Genomic DNA, 13058 nt, shown 5'->3' with positions numbered 1-13058 from the left:
TCCACGTGTTCCCCGAAGTACCGCTGTCCCCAGCGTGCACGCACAGGGGAGATGATGGACCCCTCTCACCGCCACCGCCGCCGCTGATAGTCCCGTCCTCCACGTGTTCCCCGAAGTACCGCTGTCCCCAGCGTGCACGCACAGGGGAGATGATGGACCCCTTTCACCGCCACCGCCACCGCTGAAAGTCCCGTCCTCCACGCTCCTGTCAGCTCCACGCAGTAGCGCGATCAGCTGAGCTGTCACTGAGGTTACTCGCGGCCACCGCTGGATTCAGCGGTGGCCGCGGGTAACCTCAGTGACAGCTCAGCTGATCGCGCGGCTCTCTTCATTTGCTGCATGGAGGTGACCGGAGCGGCGGTGTCTTCTGCTTCTCCGGTCACCTCCATGCAGCAGAGCTGGATGCGGCGCTGGACCATCCTGGATTAGACCGGACATGGAGGGCTTTGTCGGGGTTAATAAATTGGTAATGAGGGAATGTGTTTGTGTTTTTTATTTCTAATAAAGGATTTTTTCGGGTGTGTGTTTATTTACTGTAATTTACAGATTAATCATGGAGGGTGTCTCATAGACGCCTGACATGATTAATCTAGGACTTATTGGCAGCTATGGGCTGCCAATAACTCCTTATTACCCCGATTTGCCAACGCACAAGGGCAAATCGGGAAGAGCCAGGTACAGTCCCAGAACTGTCGCATATAATGTATGCGGCAATTCTGGGCGGCTGCTGACTGATATTGTTAGGCTGGGGGGCTCCCCATAACGTGGAGCTCCCCATCCTGAGAATACCAGCCTTCAGCCGTATGGCTTTATCTGGCTGGCATTAAAATTGGGGGGACCGCACGCCGTTTTTTTTAATTATTTATTTATTTCTAATTTTTTTTTTTCAATTCAACAAGCTTTATGGGCTTGTTTGAACTGAAAAATACATGAAACAATTGTTGACAAAACTGCAGCCAAAAATGCACCAAAAAAGCAGCAAAAACGCACCAAAAAAGCACCTACATTTTTTGTGACATTTCCAGGCTCTCTCTGACAAGGTGCAGTTTTGCCTGCAGTTTTGGCTGCAGTTTGTGAACACGAAAAAGAAGCAGCGTGCGCATGTAGCCTCAGAAAGTTGTGACACAAGCAAGATACTTTTTTCAAAATGTAAAAAAAACCAACAACATTTCACCCCTTAAATAAAACAAAAACTATACTTGTTTGGTATCTACGTAATCGTACTGACCTGGAGAATCACAAAGCCAGGTCAGTTGTATGGTACAGTTAACTCTGCAAATAAAAAAAATAAACATTTCACTTTTTCGCTATTTCGGCTTACTTGGAATTATTCCACCTTACCATTACATCCTATGATACAATGGATAACATCATTCAAAAGTGCAACTGGTCCCACAAAAAAGAAGCCCTCACATGGCTATATCGACCTAAAAATAAAAACGTTATGGCTCTTGGAATAAGGGGAGTAAAAAATAAAAGCAAAAAAACAAAAAAAAACAATTGTCCAGTCTTAACCCAGTCATCCTCGAGCCTGGTTTTCACCTTCCAGACCAGGCCATTTTTTCAGTTCTGAATGGTGTCATCATCTAAGGTTATAACTCTGGAAAGCCTCAACTGATCCCAGTGATTCTGAGAATGCTTTTTCGTGACATATTGTACTTCACGTTACTGGTAAACTTAGGATGACATTTTTTATGTTTATATGTGAAAATATAGGGAATTTTTGAGAACTTTTCTTAAATCTTGCCATTATTGAAAATTTTAATTTTTATGTTATGTCACATAAAATCGTTAGTAAATAACATCTCCCACATGTCTACTTTATAACACAATTTTTGAAATGTCTTTTTTTGTTAAGAAGTTAGAGGGGTTCAAAATTTATTGGCAAAGACCGGTTCTGGCTGTGAGAGCCGGTGCTCGGCTGTTATGTAAGCCGAGATCCCGGCAGCGATCACAAATGCATAGCTCCTGTGCCTGCGCAATCGCCATGACGTACCCTGTACGTCATCGGTCTGAAACTCCTTCCCAACCATGACATACTGGGTGCATCATATGTTGGTTAGAGATTAAAGGAGGAAAAATTTCTGAAATGATTCTTCTCATTATGATTTTATTACATTGTAAATTACTGGCATTTTAACAGAGGTGTGTAGACTTTGGATATCCACTGTATAAGTGTGGTTGGCTTATTTATGAAGGCCATTAAGCGACTACAAACTGGTTTTCATGTAGCCAATCAGCTAATTCAGTTTAATTGGGCCATTACTTTTTAATATTATGGTATCTCTTTATTATAATGTGATGGGGTTACTCGCTCAGCTTGATTCTTAGAGATAACAACAGGAATACTTTCATTTAAATAAAAAGTACCGTATTTTTCAGATTTTAAGACCCACTTTTCCTTCCAAAAATTTGGAAGGAAAATGAGGGATGCCTCGTAAAATTTGAACATAGCTTACCGGGAGGTGGGAAGCTGCCTGTGCGAGCGGCCGAGTGCCTGTCTGTGTGGACGGCCAGTTGCCTCTCTGTGCCAGCGGCTGGCAATCTATGCGTGTGGGCGGGCGGCCTGCTGGCTGCCTCTTTGTGCAGGCGGGTGGCCTGCTGGCTGTGCGGACTGCGGTGGCTGTGCTGGCAGCGGAAGCTGTGGTGGCTCTGCGGTCGGTGTCCTAGATGGTCTGTCCACGGTCCGGGCTTCAAATGATGGCGCCTAGACTCAGCACATGCGCAGATGGAGCTCTTGAGGAAGCAGGCACTGGCAGCAGAGATGGATGGGGGAGGGGAAGCAGGCACTGGCCTGCGATTACAGGCAGTGATGGTATGGTGTGGGGCAGCGGCGGGGCGGTGCGGGGCAGCGGCGGTGCGGGGCAGTGATGGTACGGTGCGGAGGCAGCGGCGGGGCGGTGGCAGCGGCGGAGCGGTGCGGGGTCAGCGCCGGTTTGGTGCGGGGCAGCGATGGTACTGTGCAGGGCAGCGGCGGAACGGTACGGTGCGGGGCAGCAATGGTACGGTGCGGGGGGCAGCTATGGGGCGGTGCGGGGGGCAGCGATGGTACGGTGCGGAGGCAGCGGCGGGGTGGAGGCAGCGGCGGGGCGGCGATGTGGCGGTAGCGATGGTACGGTGGGGGGGAACAGCAGTGGATGGGTTGGGCAGCAATACTCACCGAGGATCAAGGCGGCAGGATCGCTCTCAGCAGCTTCCACGGATGGAATGAACCCGAGGTGAGCGGTCACGGGAAGTTCACTGTCACCCAGATTCACGGTGATTGGAGGGTTCGAGCACGAGGACAATCTCTCCAATCAGAGCTAGGGGGGGGGTTGAAACAAAGGCCAGCCAATGATCTGTGCTATAGAAGCACCGATCAGGGCTGGATTGCAATGTTTCAGCTATTTTTATTAGCTGAGACATTACAATGCTTGTGATTGGCTGATTTGTGACAATGAGCCAATCACAGGCACCGTAGGTCCGGGGTGGAGAAACCACTCTTCGGGAGGTCAAGCAGAAGTCCCCTCCTTCTAGAAAAGGCTGGAAAATTACACCGATCGCCATTACCGGGACAACAGTGCCGCGATTCCGCCATGACTGAAAGATCCGTCCTTGGTCTTTAAGTACCAGGGCATTTCCGTCCATGGTCGTGAAGGGGTTAATTATTGTTACTGTCTATTATTATGGACCTACATTATATATACTGTATATTTTGGTATGAGGGTTAGATATTATTATAACATCTATGGGGCCATTGATATATATTTAGATCATCATCAACATCTTCATATATAAAATATGCTTTTCTCAGGGGTTCTGTATTGTTCGGGTGCTTCCCATCTTCAAGAGATGTAGGAGCTCCCGCATAGTTTAGAACACACCTGGGCCCCACTCTTTTTGTTTCCATGAGATAACGAATATGATCTCTATTATACATTTCTATATATTGTGTATTTTATTAATACGATACTCTTATTATAAATGCCTATCACGTCACTTTATTATCATTTGACTTATAGAACTTTTCAATGGCTACTTTGACATCATTTCATAGCGGTTTACCTGTCCATATGGTTCGTTACATCGCCCCTGAAAAGTTTTATGTTACATGGTTATTTGCCCCCGTATAATGAGACAGACGGATCATTCCTTCGATGTGCGCATGTGGCGCAGTGGTTATTTCCGGTGCATACACCCGGCGGCCTCTATTATCCCGACACGCACGCTCCAATGACGTCACCGGGAGATTTCTCCCCGAACGTGCGCACGTCAGCCAGAGTGCCGCCGGATTGTGAGCTATTTCCCCGGACACCAACTATGACGCATGCGGCAAAACTGATGGATGAACTTCACCTGAGGACGCCCTTATTAGATGTTAAACACATGTCCCAGTATGGATTTAAACAGACTTTAGAGACACACAAGGTATCTACCCCCCTCTGCTGAAGAAGCCGCCAACGCGATACGCGCGTGCATGGTGGGTTTGGACACTTCCATTTGTGCCCAGTCGCATTAATCTAGGCAGTCTACTCTCATGGGTAAGATTATATATATATATATATTTATATATATATATATATATATATAGGATATTCATCCTTATACGATTTAATGCAAATGACCAAATGAGTTTCTATTTTGTATTGGCATAGTACCATCATGGGCTTCCCTTCTTTCCAGTTCATCTGGCTATAGTCATGTGGGATAACGCAGATTGAACTACTTAATTATACATACTAGACGCCTTGATATATTTACCATCTTCACACATTGCTACTGGACACATGGTTACCCTCCCTATTTTTTGGAGTCCCCTAAATTATTATCTTTCCACATGATGTCATTTTAAGATGTTTTGTGTATGTATTTTTTCATATTTAATAAACGATTTATATGTTTGAATATAGCACTCCTCGTGTATTTTTTACACATATTCGTAATAAGTGTATTAATGGAGTTTATTCTAATATTTTCTATCCATTATATAGTAAGGCAATGATCAATAATCAATATAATTCATTTATATATTCCTCCCTTCTATAAATCTGTGTTTTTTTGTAGACTAGCTCCAGTACGTTTGGTGTATGGTGTACGTTTGGTGTAAGTGAGAAGCTAACCTGTTCATATGGCCCAATATTTAAACACTTTCTGAAATATTATACTGTGCAAACATTTTAGGCAGATGTGGCAAAATGTAAAGAATACTATTAAAAATAGAAATGTTAAGTTTATTTTTATCAATTAATTAATAAAATACAAGTGAATGAACAAAAAAGAAATCTCAATCAAATAAATATTTGTGACTGCTCTTTGCTTTCAAAACAGTATCACTTCTTCTAGGTACACTTTACACACAGTTTTTGAAGGAACTGATCAGCCAGGGTAATCCAAACATCTTGGAGAAATAACCACAGATCTTCTGTGTATGAGGTTTGTGCAAATCCCTTTGTGACTTCATGTGATCCGAGACACACTAGATGATGTTGAGATATATCATCACTTCCATGATTCTTTGTTTTTCTTTACAATGAAGATACAGTAGTTCTTTATGATTTTGGCTGTATATGTGGGGTGGTTTACCTGCTGCAGAATAAGTCTGGAGTCAAGCAGACACCTCCCTGATGGTATTGCAGTAGTGAGGACACCATTAATCTTTACCAAATTCCAACTCCATTTACTGAAATTCAGCCTCAAACATACAATAAACCTTCATCATGCTTCACTACTGCATTCTCTGATACGGCTTTTGGTCACATAAGTATGCCAGAGCGGTTATGGTCATTGCTCACAGTAATATTAGTGCAGGATGTAATCACACCCCGGCATACTGGCTTACAACTCGCTCTGCAATACAACAGTGTAGAGATGACTGTCAGTCAAGGTGCCAGGACGTGCTTACTGTGAGCAATCAGAGTTAGGGACCCACTCCGAGGTTCGCCTTGACGTGGCTGTGGGCTTCATACAGTCTGATCAGAATATTAAACCAAGAACCTCATGTTCAGGTGCATACATTTTTGCCTTGTGGCATTAGATCAAAGTATGATTTTTGGAGGTGGGTCCATGTCTTTTTCTACAACTATGTTGCAATGCATGGTGTATCCCCTGTTTTTTTTTGTTTTTCTTGGACCAACAGTCTTCCCATTTAGCACAGGTGTTTTTAATTCGCAGGAGACTGCAAGAGGGGTCTGCTTTTTCTTTGCTCTCAGTTCACATACTGGAAGCTAGTTGAAGGTCAGGTATTCAGCTTCTTTCAAAGGGTACTTGTGCTGTGTAGTGGTCATTGTTGCGGTGATTTTGTGTCTGTGAGGCGGTGTGGCCTGGAATCTTGCAGACTCAGCCTTGCAGTATAGGCGCTGTGAGGTATCAGGTCACCTGCCCTGCTGGTGCATTGTCGCTGTGGCAGTGGTTGGTGCACTGCGCTGCAGCTTTAATGCATCAGAGTTAGGGATCCACTCTGAGGTTCACCTTGATGTGGCTGTGGGCATCATACAGTCTGAGCAGAATGTTAAATAAAGAACCTCATGATCAGGTGCATAAATTAGATCAACTTATGATTTTTGGAGGTGCTATCCATGGCTTTTTCTACAACTATGTTGCAATGACTGTAGCCATGCCTGCACACCTGTATGACTGAAATCCAGCAGTTCGCGGGAGAAATAAAGTTAATTTTCTTCTGGGAGCCACACTTTCAGTGATTTAAATAACCCAATATATGGAGTTACGTGGAGTAATCTAACATATGACAGTTTCGGTTTAAAACATTCTGAGCATTAAAATGACTAGTCCTTTTTATGAATTCTCTTATGTTTAGAAAGATCTGAAGTTCGGCTAAAACACTTCCCACATTCTGAGCATAAGAATGGCTTTTCCCCTGTGTGAATTCTGTGATGTTTAACAAGATCTGATGTTTGGTTAAAACATTTCCCACATTCAGAACATGAAAATGGCTTTTCCCCTGTGTGAATTCTCTGATGTTTAACAAGATCTGATTTCTGAGAACAACATTTCCCACAATGTGAACATGAATATGGCTTCTCCCCTGTATGAGTTCTTTGATGTCTAAGAAGCTTTGATTTATGGCTAAAATATTTCCCACATTCTGAACATAAAAATCGCTTCTCTCCTGAGTGAATTCTTTGATGTTTAACAAGATAGTATTTATATTTAAAACATTTCCCACATTCTAAACATGAAAATCGCTTCTCCCCTGTGTGAGCACTTTGATTTTCAAAATTACTTTCGTGACTTTTATCTTGCCTAACAAAAGATGAGTCAGAAATTAGGAGCTGTTGAAAAGGATCAGATGAGAAACTTTTGCTGTGAAAGGAAGGAAGTATATCGGTGGCAATGGAATCTTCTTCATACATATCTGGTGTTATACTATGATGATCGCTTTTAAAATCTGAAAATATCAGAAGACCCTCTGAGGTTCTGGCACAGTCATCTGGAAAGAAAATTAAAAAAACCAAAAAACAAAAAAAAACAAGTTTACTATTTTTCAATAACAGTGCTTTGAAATATGATTCTTAATATATTATTGTACATTTTATACCATAATATCGCTGTACAATTTCTAATAAAATTCAATTATCAACAGATTAAGAACTAGCAAGCAAAAATTGCCATCCAAGTAACTAATGGATTATGAGGCTAGTTACCAAGGTAAGTTCTTTCTGTTTCATTTCTCTTTTGAAGCCAGTTTTCTAATAAGTTCATGTTTCACCATGCCTGTTACCAATTTTTCCAGTGAAATATTCAGCAAATAATATTAAAGGGAACCTGTCAGGTCCCATATACGTTCTAACCTAAAACCTATCCTTGTGTTGTAATAGTGTGTAATATGAATGTATAAAAATATGTTTTATTACTTATGTGTACCCTATGTAAATGATCAGGGGCTCTAGCCCCCTGGGCGTCGCATCGCCCTGTGGGCGTTTGCATGCTTTCCATGGCATCACGCCCCTGTGGGAGTGATACCATGGATTTACATGAGTGACGTCACCGTCGCTCCTTGAGATCCCGCGCATGCGCGCTTACCGTTCACGCAGCCTTGTTATCCGGAGCTTGCTTCTCGACTTCAGACGCGCTCTGCGCATGCTCAGAAGACTCCTGTGGTTCCGGTCATGCGCAGAGCGCATTTGAAGCCCAGAAGCAAGAACCCAGATAACAAGGCTGCAGGAATGGTAAGCGCGCACGCGCGGGATCTCAGGTAGCGACGGTAAGGTTACTCATGTAAATCCAGGTATCAAGCCCACAGGGGCGTGATACCACAGAAAGCATGCAAACGCACGCAGAGCGATGCGACGCCCATGGGGCTAGAGCTCCTGCTCATTGACATAGGGAGCACACAAGTAATTAAACATATTTTTATACATTCATATTACACACTATTACAACACAGGGATGGGTAGGAAGGGGTTACAAGGCCACACATCACCCTGCTTCTAGGTTAGAGCGCATATGGAACCTGACAGGTTCCCTTTAAAAGGGGGTGTAAGTCAATGCTATCAGGTGGTATCCATCTCATACTCTCTCTGACCGATACATTGCTAGCACAGTGTAGGGCATATGGGAGGATCAGTAGGGTTATATAAAAAATAGTCAATGGCTTTTGAGCAAGTTAGAGCTATATTTTCATATTTTACTTATTTATTTTTAACATAAGTGAATACAAAAAGATAAGGCGTGGTTACAAAAATACAATACAGGAGTACTATATTCTCCTTTACATAGAAATGGAAATCAATGATAACATTGTCTTCCACGATGAATTTAAAGTGAACCTGTCAGGTCCAAAATGCCCTTGCGACTATTCCCTGCGCTCATTAGTATATCATTAAGGATCTTTAGAAATGCTTTTTCTAAAGATCTCTTTATTTATGCTAGTATATTCTGGGAAAGTTAGGCAGGGATTAGAAATATGCACCCAGAACTGCTCGTGGTTCTGGGTGCATACTGCACCCAGGAACCCAGGTTCCTTTTAGGAGCACTGGGGAAATGGTTTCATGGACCTTGGTCTTTGGTAAATCAAGCTACATAAAATACGCTCTTCAACATGGAAATTGCAATATCAAAAAGTTGTGCTTTATAGAACTCACAGGATGAATAGATAGGTTAACGATAAGAAAGTTATAAAAAATGAAAACAAAATTTTACAAACATCTAGATTTATTGAGTATAGAGTATGACCGCCTCTTTCAGAAATCTCAGCTCTTACACTCCATGGCAGCTATCAATGAAGTAATTAACCCTAGAACGCATACCTGGGGCCTCGCAGGCCTGCTAGGTCATTTGTTTTCTATGGTAGATTGAATTGCTTGCGCGTTCTAGGGTTAACCGAATGCACTTGGACATGCAAATCATCAAGATCCGCTGTTGGCTGCTCGCATCAAAAACTGTCAACCAATGATGTCCTAAGATGTGTTTGATGAGAGACAAGCCAGGAGATGCAGCAAGCCATGGTCGTAAGTTTAGGCCACTTATGCTTCTCTCAGTAACATGACCAACATACGACCTGGCGTTGTTCTGTTAAAAAACGACTCCTGGGAACCTTTAGAGAAATACCCTTACCACTGGTTCCACAACCAAATCAATGTAACGCTGAACTGTAAATATACCTGATAAGACAAATAGAGAGGTCTAGCTACCATATATTAATCGATCTTGCACCATAATCTTGGGAGTAGGACCAGTGTGATGTTCCCTCTCTATGGCACATCAGCTGCGGTCTTCATACCAATCTCCAGCTTTTATTGCATCCACAATATAAGCGGGACTCATCACTGAAGAGGATAGACCTCATTTCAGTTTCTATTGACTTGTTGCTCTGTGCCATGATAGACTTTGAGAGCAGAAAAATGAGGTCCATGCAACATATGAACAACCTCTACTCAAAATACTATATATTGCAAAGTATTGCAATCCATATTATTTTGAGTAGAGGTTGTTTTTTTGTTGTTTTTCATTGTTATATAGGTTTTTGGTTGGTCCCCATGCAACATATGAACCTGAACATCTGGCTCATAGCTCAATCTTGTACAAATATCTTCTGATGGTATGTCTAGACATTGTTTGACGCCTAAAGGCTTGGTATGTGCCATCTAAATTCACTAGCAGTACAGGAGGCGTCACTTTGTGCCATTCTTTTAATCTTGCTATCCATACATGCAGCAGTTTGCTTCTGTGCACCTCTTGACCGTCATTCGATTTTGTTGTTCTCCCAACCACAGATGATTCTTTTGATATATTTGTCATGTTTGGAAAATCGCAATAATGCTGATTTTTTTTTTTTTTACTTAAATACACGTATTGCTTTGTTTGTTTGCTTTTTACTAACCATCTTTATACAAGGGTTTTGTTGAAAAAGTTTAACTATTTGGCTTCTACAGCCTTTGGGTACTGAGTTTGCAGACTACTGAGAATTTCTGATGGCTCAGGTCTATCCAAGTTGATTCATGGCCAAATCAAAGTTGAAAATTATGTAGGCAGATAGGGATTATAGAAATGAGTAATTCAACTGCCTTTCATTGCCAACATCTTGTCAATTTATTACATAACTCCTTTTTTAAACTATATCGCTGCTCTGTATATTCAGCTAAAGGGGGCTTTACACGCAGCGATATCGCTGGTGAAAGCACCCGCCCCCGTCGTTTGTGCATCACGGGCAAATCGCTGCCCGTGGCGCACAAAATCGTTAGGAGCCGTCACACGGACTTACCTGCCTAGCGACGTCGCTGTTGCCGGCGATCCGCCTCCTTTCTAAGTAGGCGTTCGTGCGGCGTCACAGCGGCGTCACTAAGCAGCCGCCCAATAGAAGCGGAGGGGCGGAGATGAGCGGCCGTAACATCCCGCCCACCTCCTTCCTTCCTCATTGCCGGTGGCCGCAGGTAAGCTGTAGTTTGTCGTTCCCGAGGTGTCACACGTAGCGATGTGTGCTGCCTCGAGAACGACGAACAACCTCCGTCCTGCAACAATCAACGATTTTTTGAAAATGAACGACGTGTCAACGATCAACGATAAGGTGAGTATTTTTGATCGTTAATGGATGTTCGTTGGTGTCACACGCAACGACGTCGCTAACGATGCCGGATGTGCGTCACGGAATCCGTGACCCCGGCGATATATCGTTAATGCTTCTCTTCCTTCTGTATTGTCCATGATCATCAGAATTTATTATTACATTTTTGATTCTAGAGGTTGTGTACAATATTTAGTTCACTAGACAATTTGTGAACGAGAGGAAAGATCATTGGATCTGGCAGTGCTGACCATTTTCTTCCTTACACGGCTGTATCAACAAAAAAAAAAAAGTTTTTCCCGTATTCCAGTACACTATTTGTTAATAATAATGGTTTTAATCAAATGTACAATTCAGCCTGCAAAAAAACAAGCCCTCATATGGCTATAGTGACAGAAAAATAAAAAAGTTATGGGTCTTGGAAGAAGGGGAGGAATAAACAACAATGAAAAATGGAAAATTGCCGGGAGGTGAAGGGGTTAATTAACATAGAGTATTATAGTATGTAAAAGATTATGTTAAAAACGTATTGCATACGTATATCAGAGAAAAAAATTGCATTCGCATGACATACAGAATGACATACAGAATGACATACGCATAATACTCGTCCCACTTTTCGGGATAGGAATCGGAGCGATTTTCTATGCGCTAGTGGGAGTGAGGCCTTACTATTCCATTGGTCTGATCCCTGTAAGGGCACATGGTCACGCTGAGTATTCGGGGAGTTTTTTTCACCTCAGTATTTGTAAGCCAAAACCAGGAGTGGACCAATCAGAAGAAAAGAAACACAGGCACCACTTTTGCATTTATTACCCACTCCTGATTTTGGCTTACAAATACGGAGGTAAAAAAAACTCACCAAATACTTAACGTGTGCACATGGTCTAAGCTTACTTGGATGTTTCTTTTGTTGGTGCTGTGGGCTTTTCTGTTTCAAAAGGGAAATATGAAGAAAACAAACTCCTGGATCCAATAGAAATATTCCTATAATACAACTTCACTTATATTGCTCCTTTAAAATCACAGGGTTGTTTGACAGATTCGACATCAATCCATGAGGAAAGGAAACTGACGATTAAGGCCTAAGCTGATACGCATCTGTTTACTTTCCTCGTGGATGTCGAATCTGTCAAACAACCCTGTGATTTTAATGGAGCAATAAAGGTGAAGTTTATGCCTATTGGGTCCGGTCCATCCAGCGCTGGAGTTTTTTTTTTGTTTCATGAATTATCTACTGTGCCAAGATGTCCAAGACTGGGCGGATTCAAGACTGAGACCTCAGTCGAGGAGGTGAGCTGACACTCTGTTTTATGTTCTGACAAATATGAAGAAAAGTGCCTTTTTTGACTTTTAGTTTTTCTGTTTGGAAGTGAAGACGCCACATGGAGGAGCTCGTCAATCATTAACTCTCTAAGCTGATTACATTAGGTCATAGTTAGAGTTGAGCGCGGTTCGTGGTTCGTGGTTCTCCAGTTCGCGGCTCGAGTGATTTTGGGGCATGTTCTAGATCGAACTAGAACTCGAGCTTTTTGCAAAAGCTCGGTAGTTCTAGAAACGTTCGAGAACGGTTCTAGCAGCCAAAAAACAGCTAAATCATAGCTTGGTTTCTGCTGTAATAGTGTAAGTCACTCTGTGAATCAAACTATTATCACATTTCAGTGTATAGTGTGCGTGAACAGCGCCTTCAGATCACTGCTGTTTCTATAATGGCGATCGCCATTTTTTTTTTTTTTTTTTCTTGTCTTCCTTCCCTAAGCGCGCGCGTCTTGTGGGGCGGGCCAGCATGTCAGCCAATCCCAGACACACACACAGCTAAGTGGACTTTGAGCCAGAGAAGCAACGGCATGTGTGATAGGATCTGCATGTCACATGTCCCTGCATTATAAAACCGGACATTTTCTTCACGGACGCCATTATCTGCCTTCTGCGTCTTTGGTGTCAGACATCACTGTCGCAGCTCCGTCTTCCTGAGTCCTATAGCCGATACAGCTGTATGCGCTGCATACACAGCGTTAGACAGCTTAGGGAGAGCACTTTATAGCAGTCCTTTTAAGGG

At 42.8% G+C, this 13058-nt stretch overlaps 1 protein-coding gene across 1 annotated transcript in view; it reads right to left on the bottom strand.

Annotated features, from left to right (window-relative positions):
* Window positions 1-13058, bottom strand: part of LOC142312879 (uncharacterized) — a 266832-nt gene that overhangs the window by 174123 nt on the left and 79651 nt on the right. The window contains exon 14 of the mRNA XM_075351863.1: window positions 6763-7426. Within this exon, the coding sequence (XP_075207978.1) occupies window positions 6763-7426 (664 nt within the window). The remainder of the gene's footprint in view (window positions 1-6762; window positions 7427-13058) is intronic.

This window comes from Anomaloglossus baeobatrachus, chromosome 5, assembly GCF_048569485.1.
Source record: "Anomaloglossus baeobatrachus isolate aAnoBae1 chromosome 5, aAnoBae1.hap1, whole genome shotgun sequence".
Taxonomy (NCBI): domain Eukaryota; kingdom Metazoa; phylum Chordata; class Amphibia; order Anura; family Aromobatidae; genus Anomaloglossus; species Anomaloglossus baeobatrachus.
Note: the sequence above shows the minus strand (reverse complement) of the source record. Positions and strands in the feature narration are given on the sequence as shown.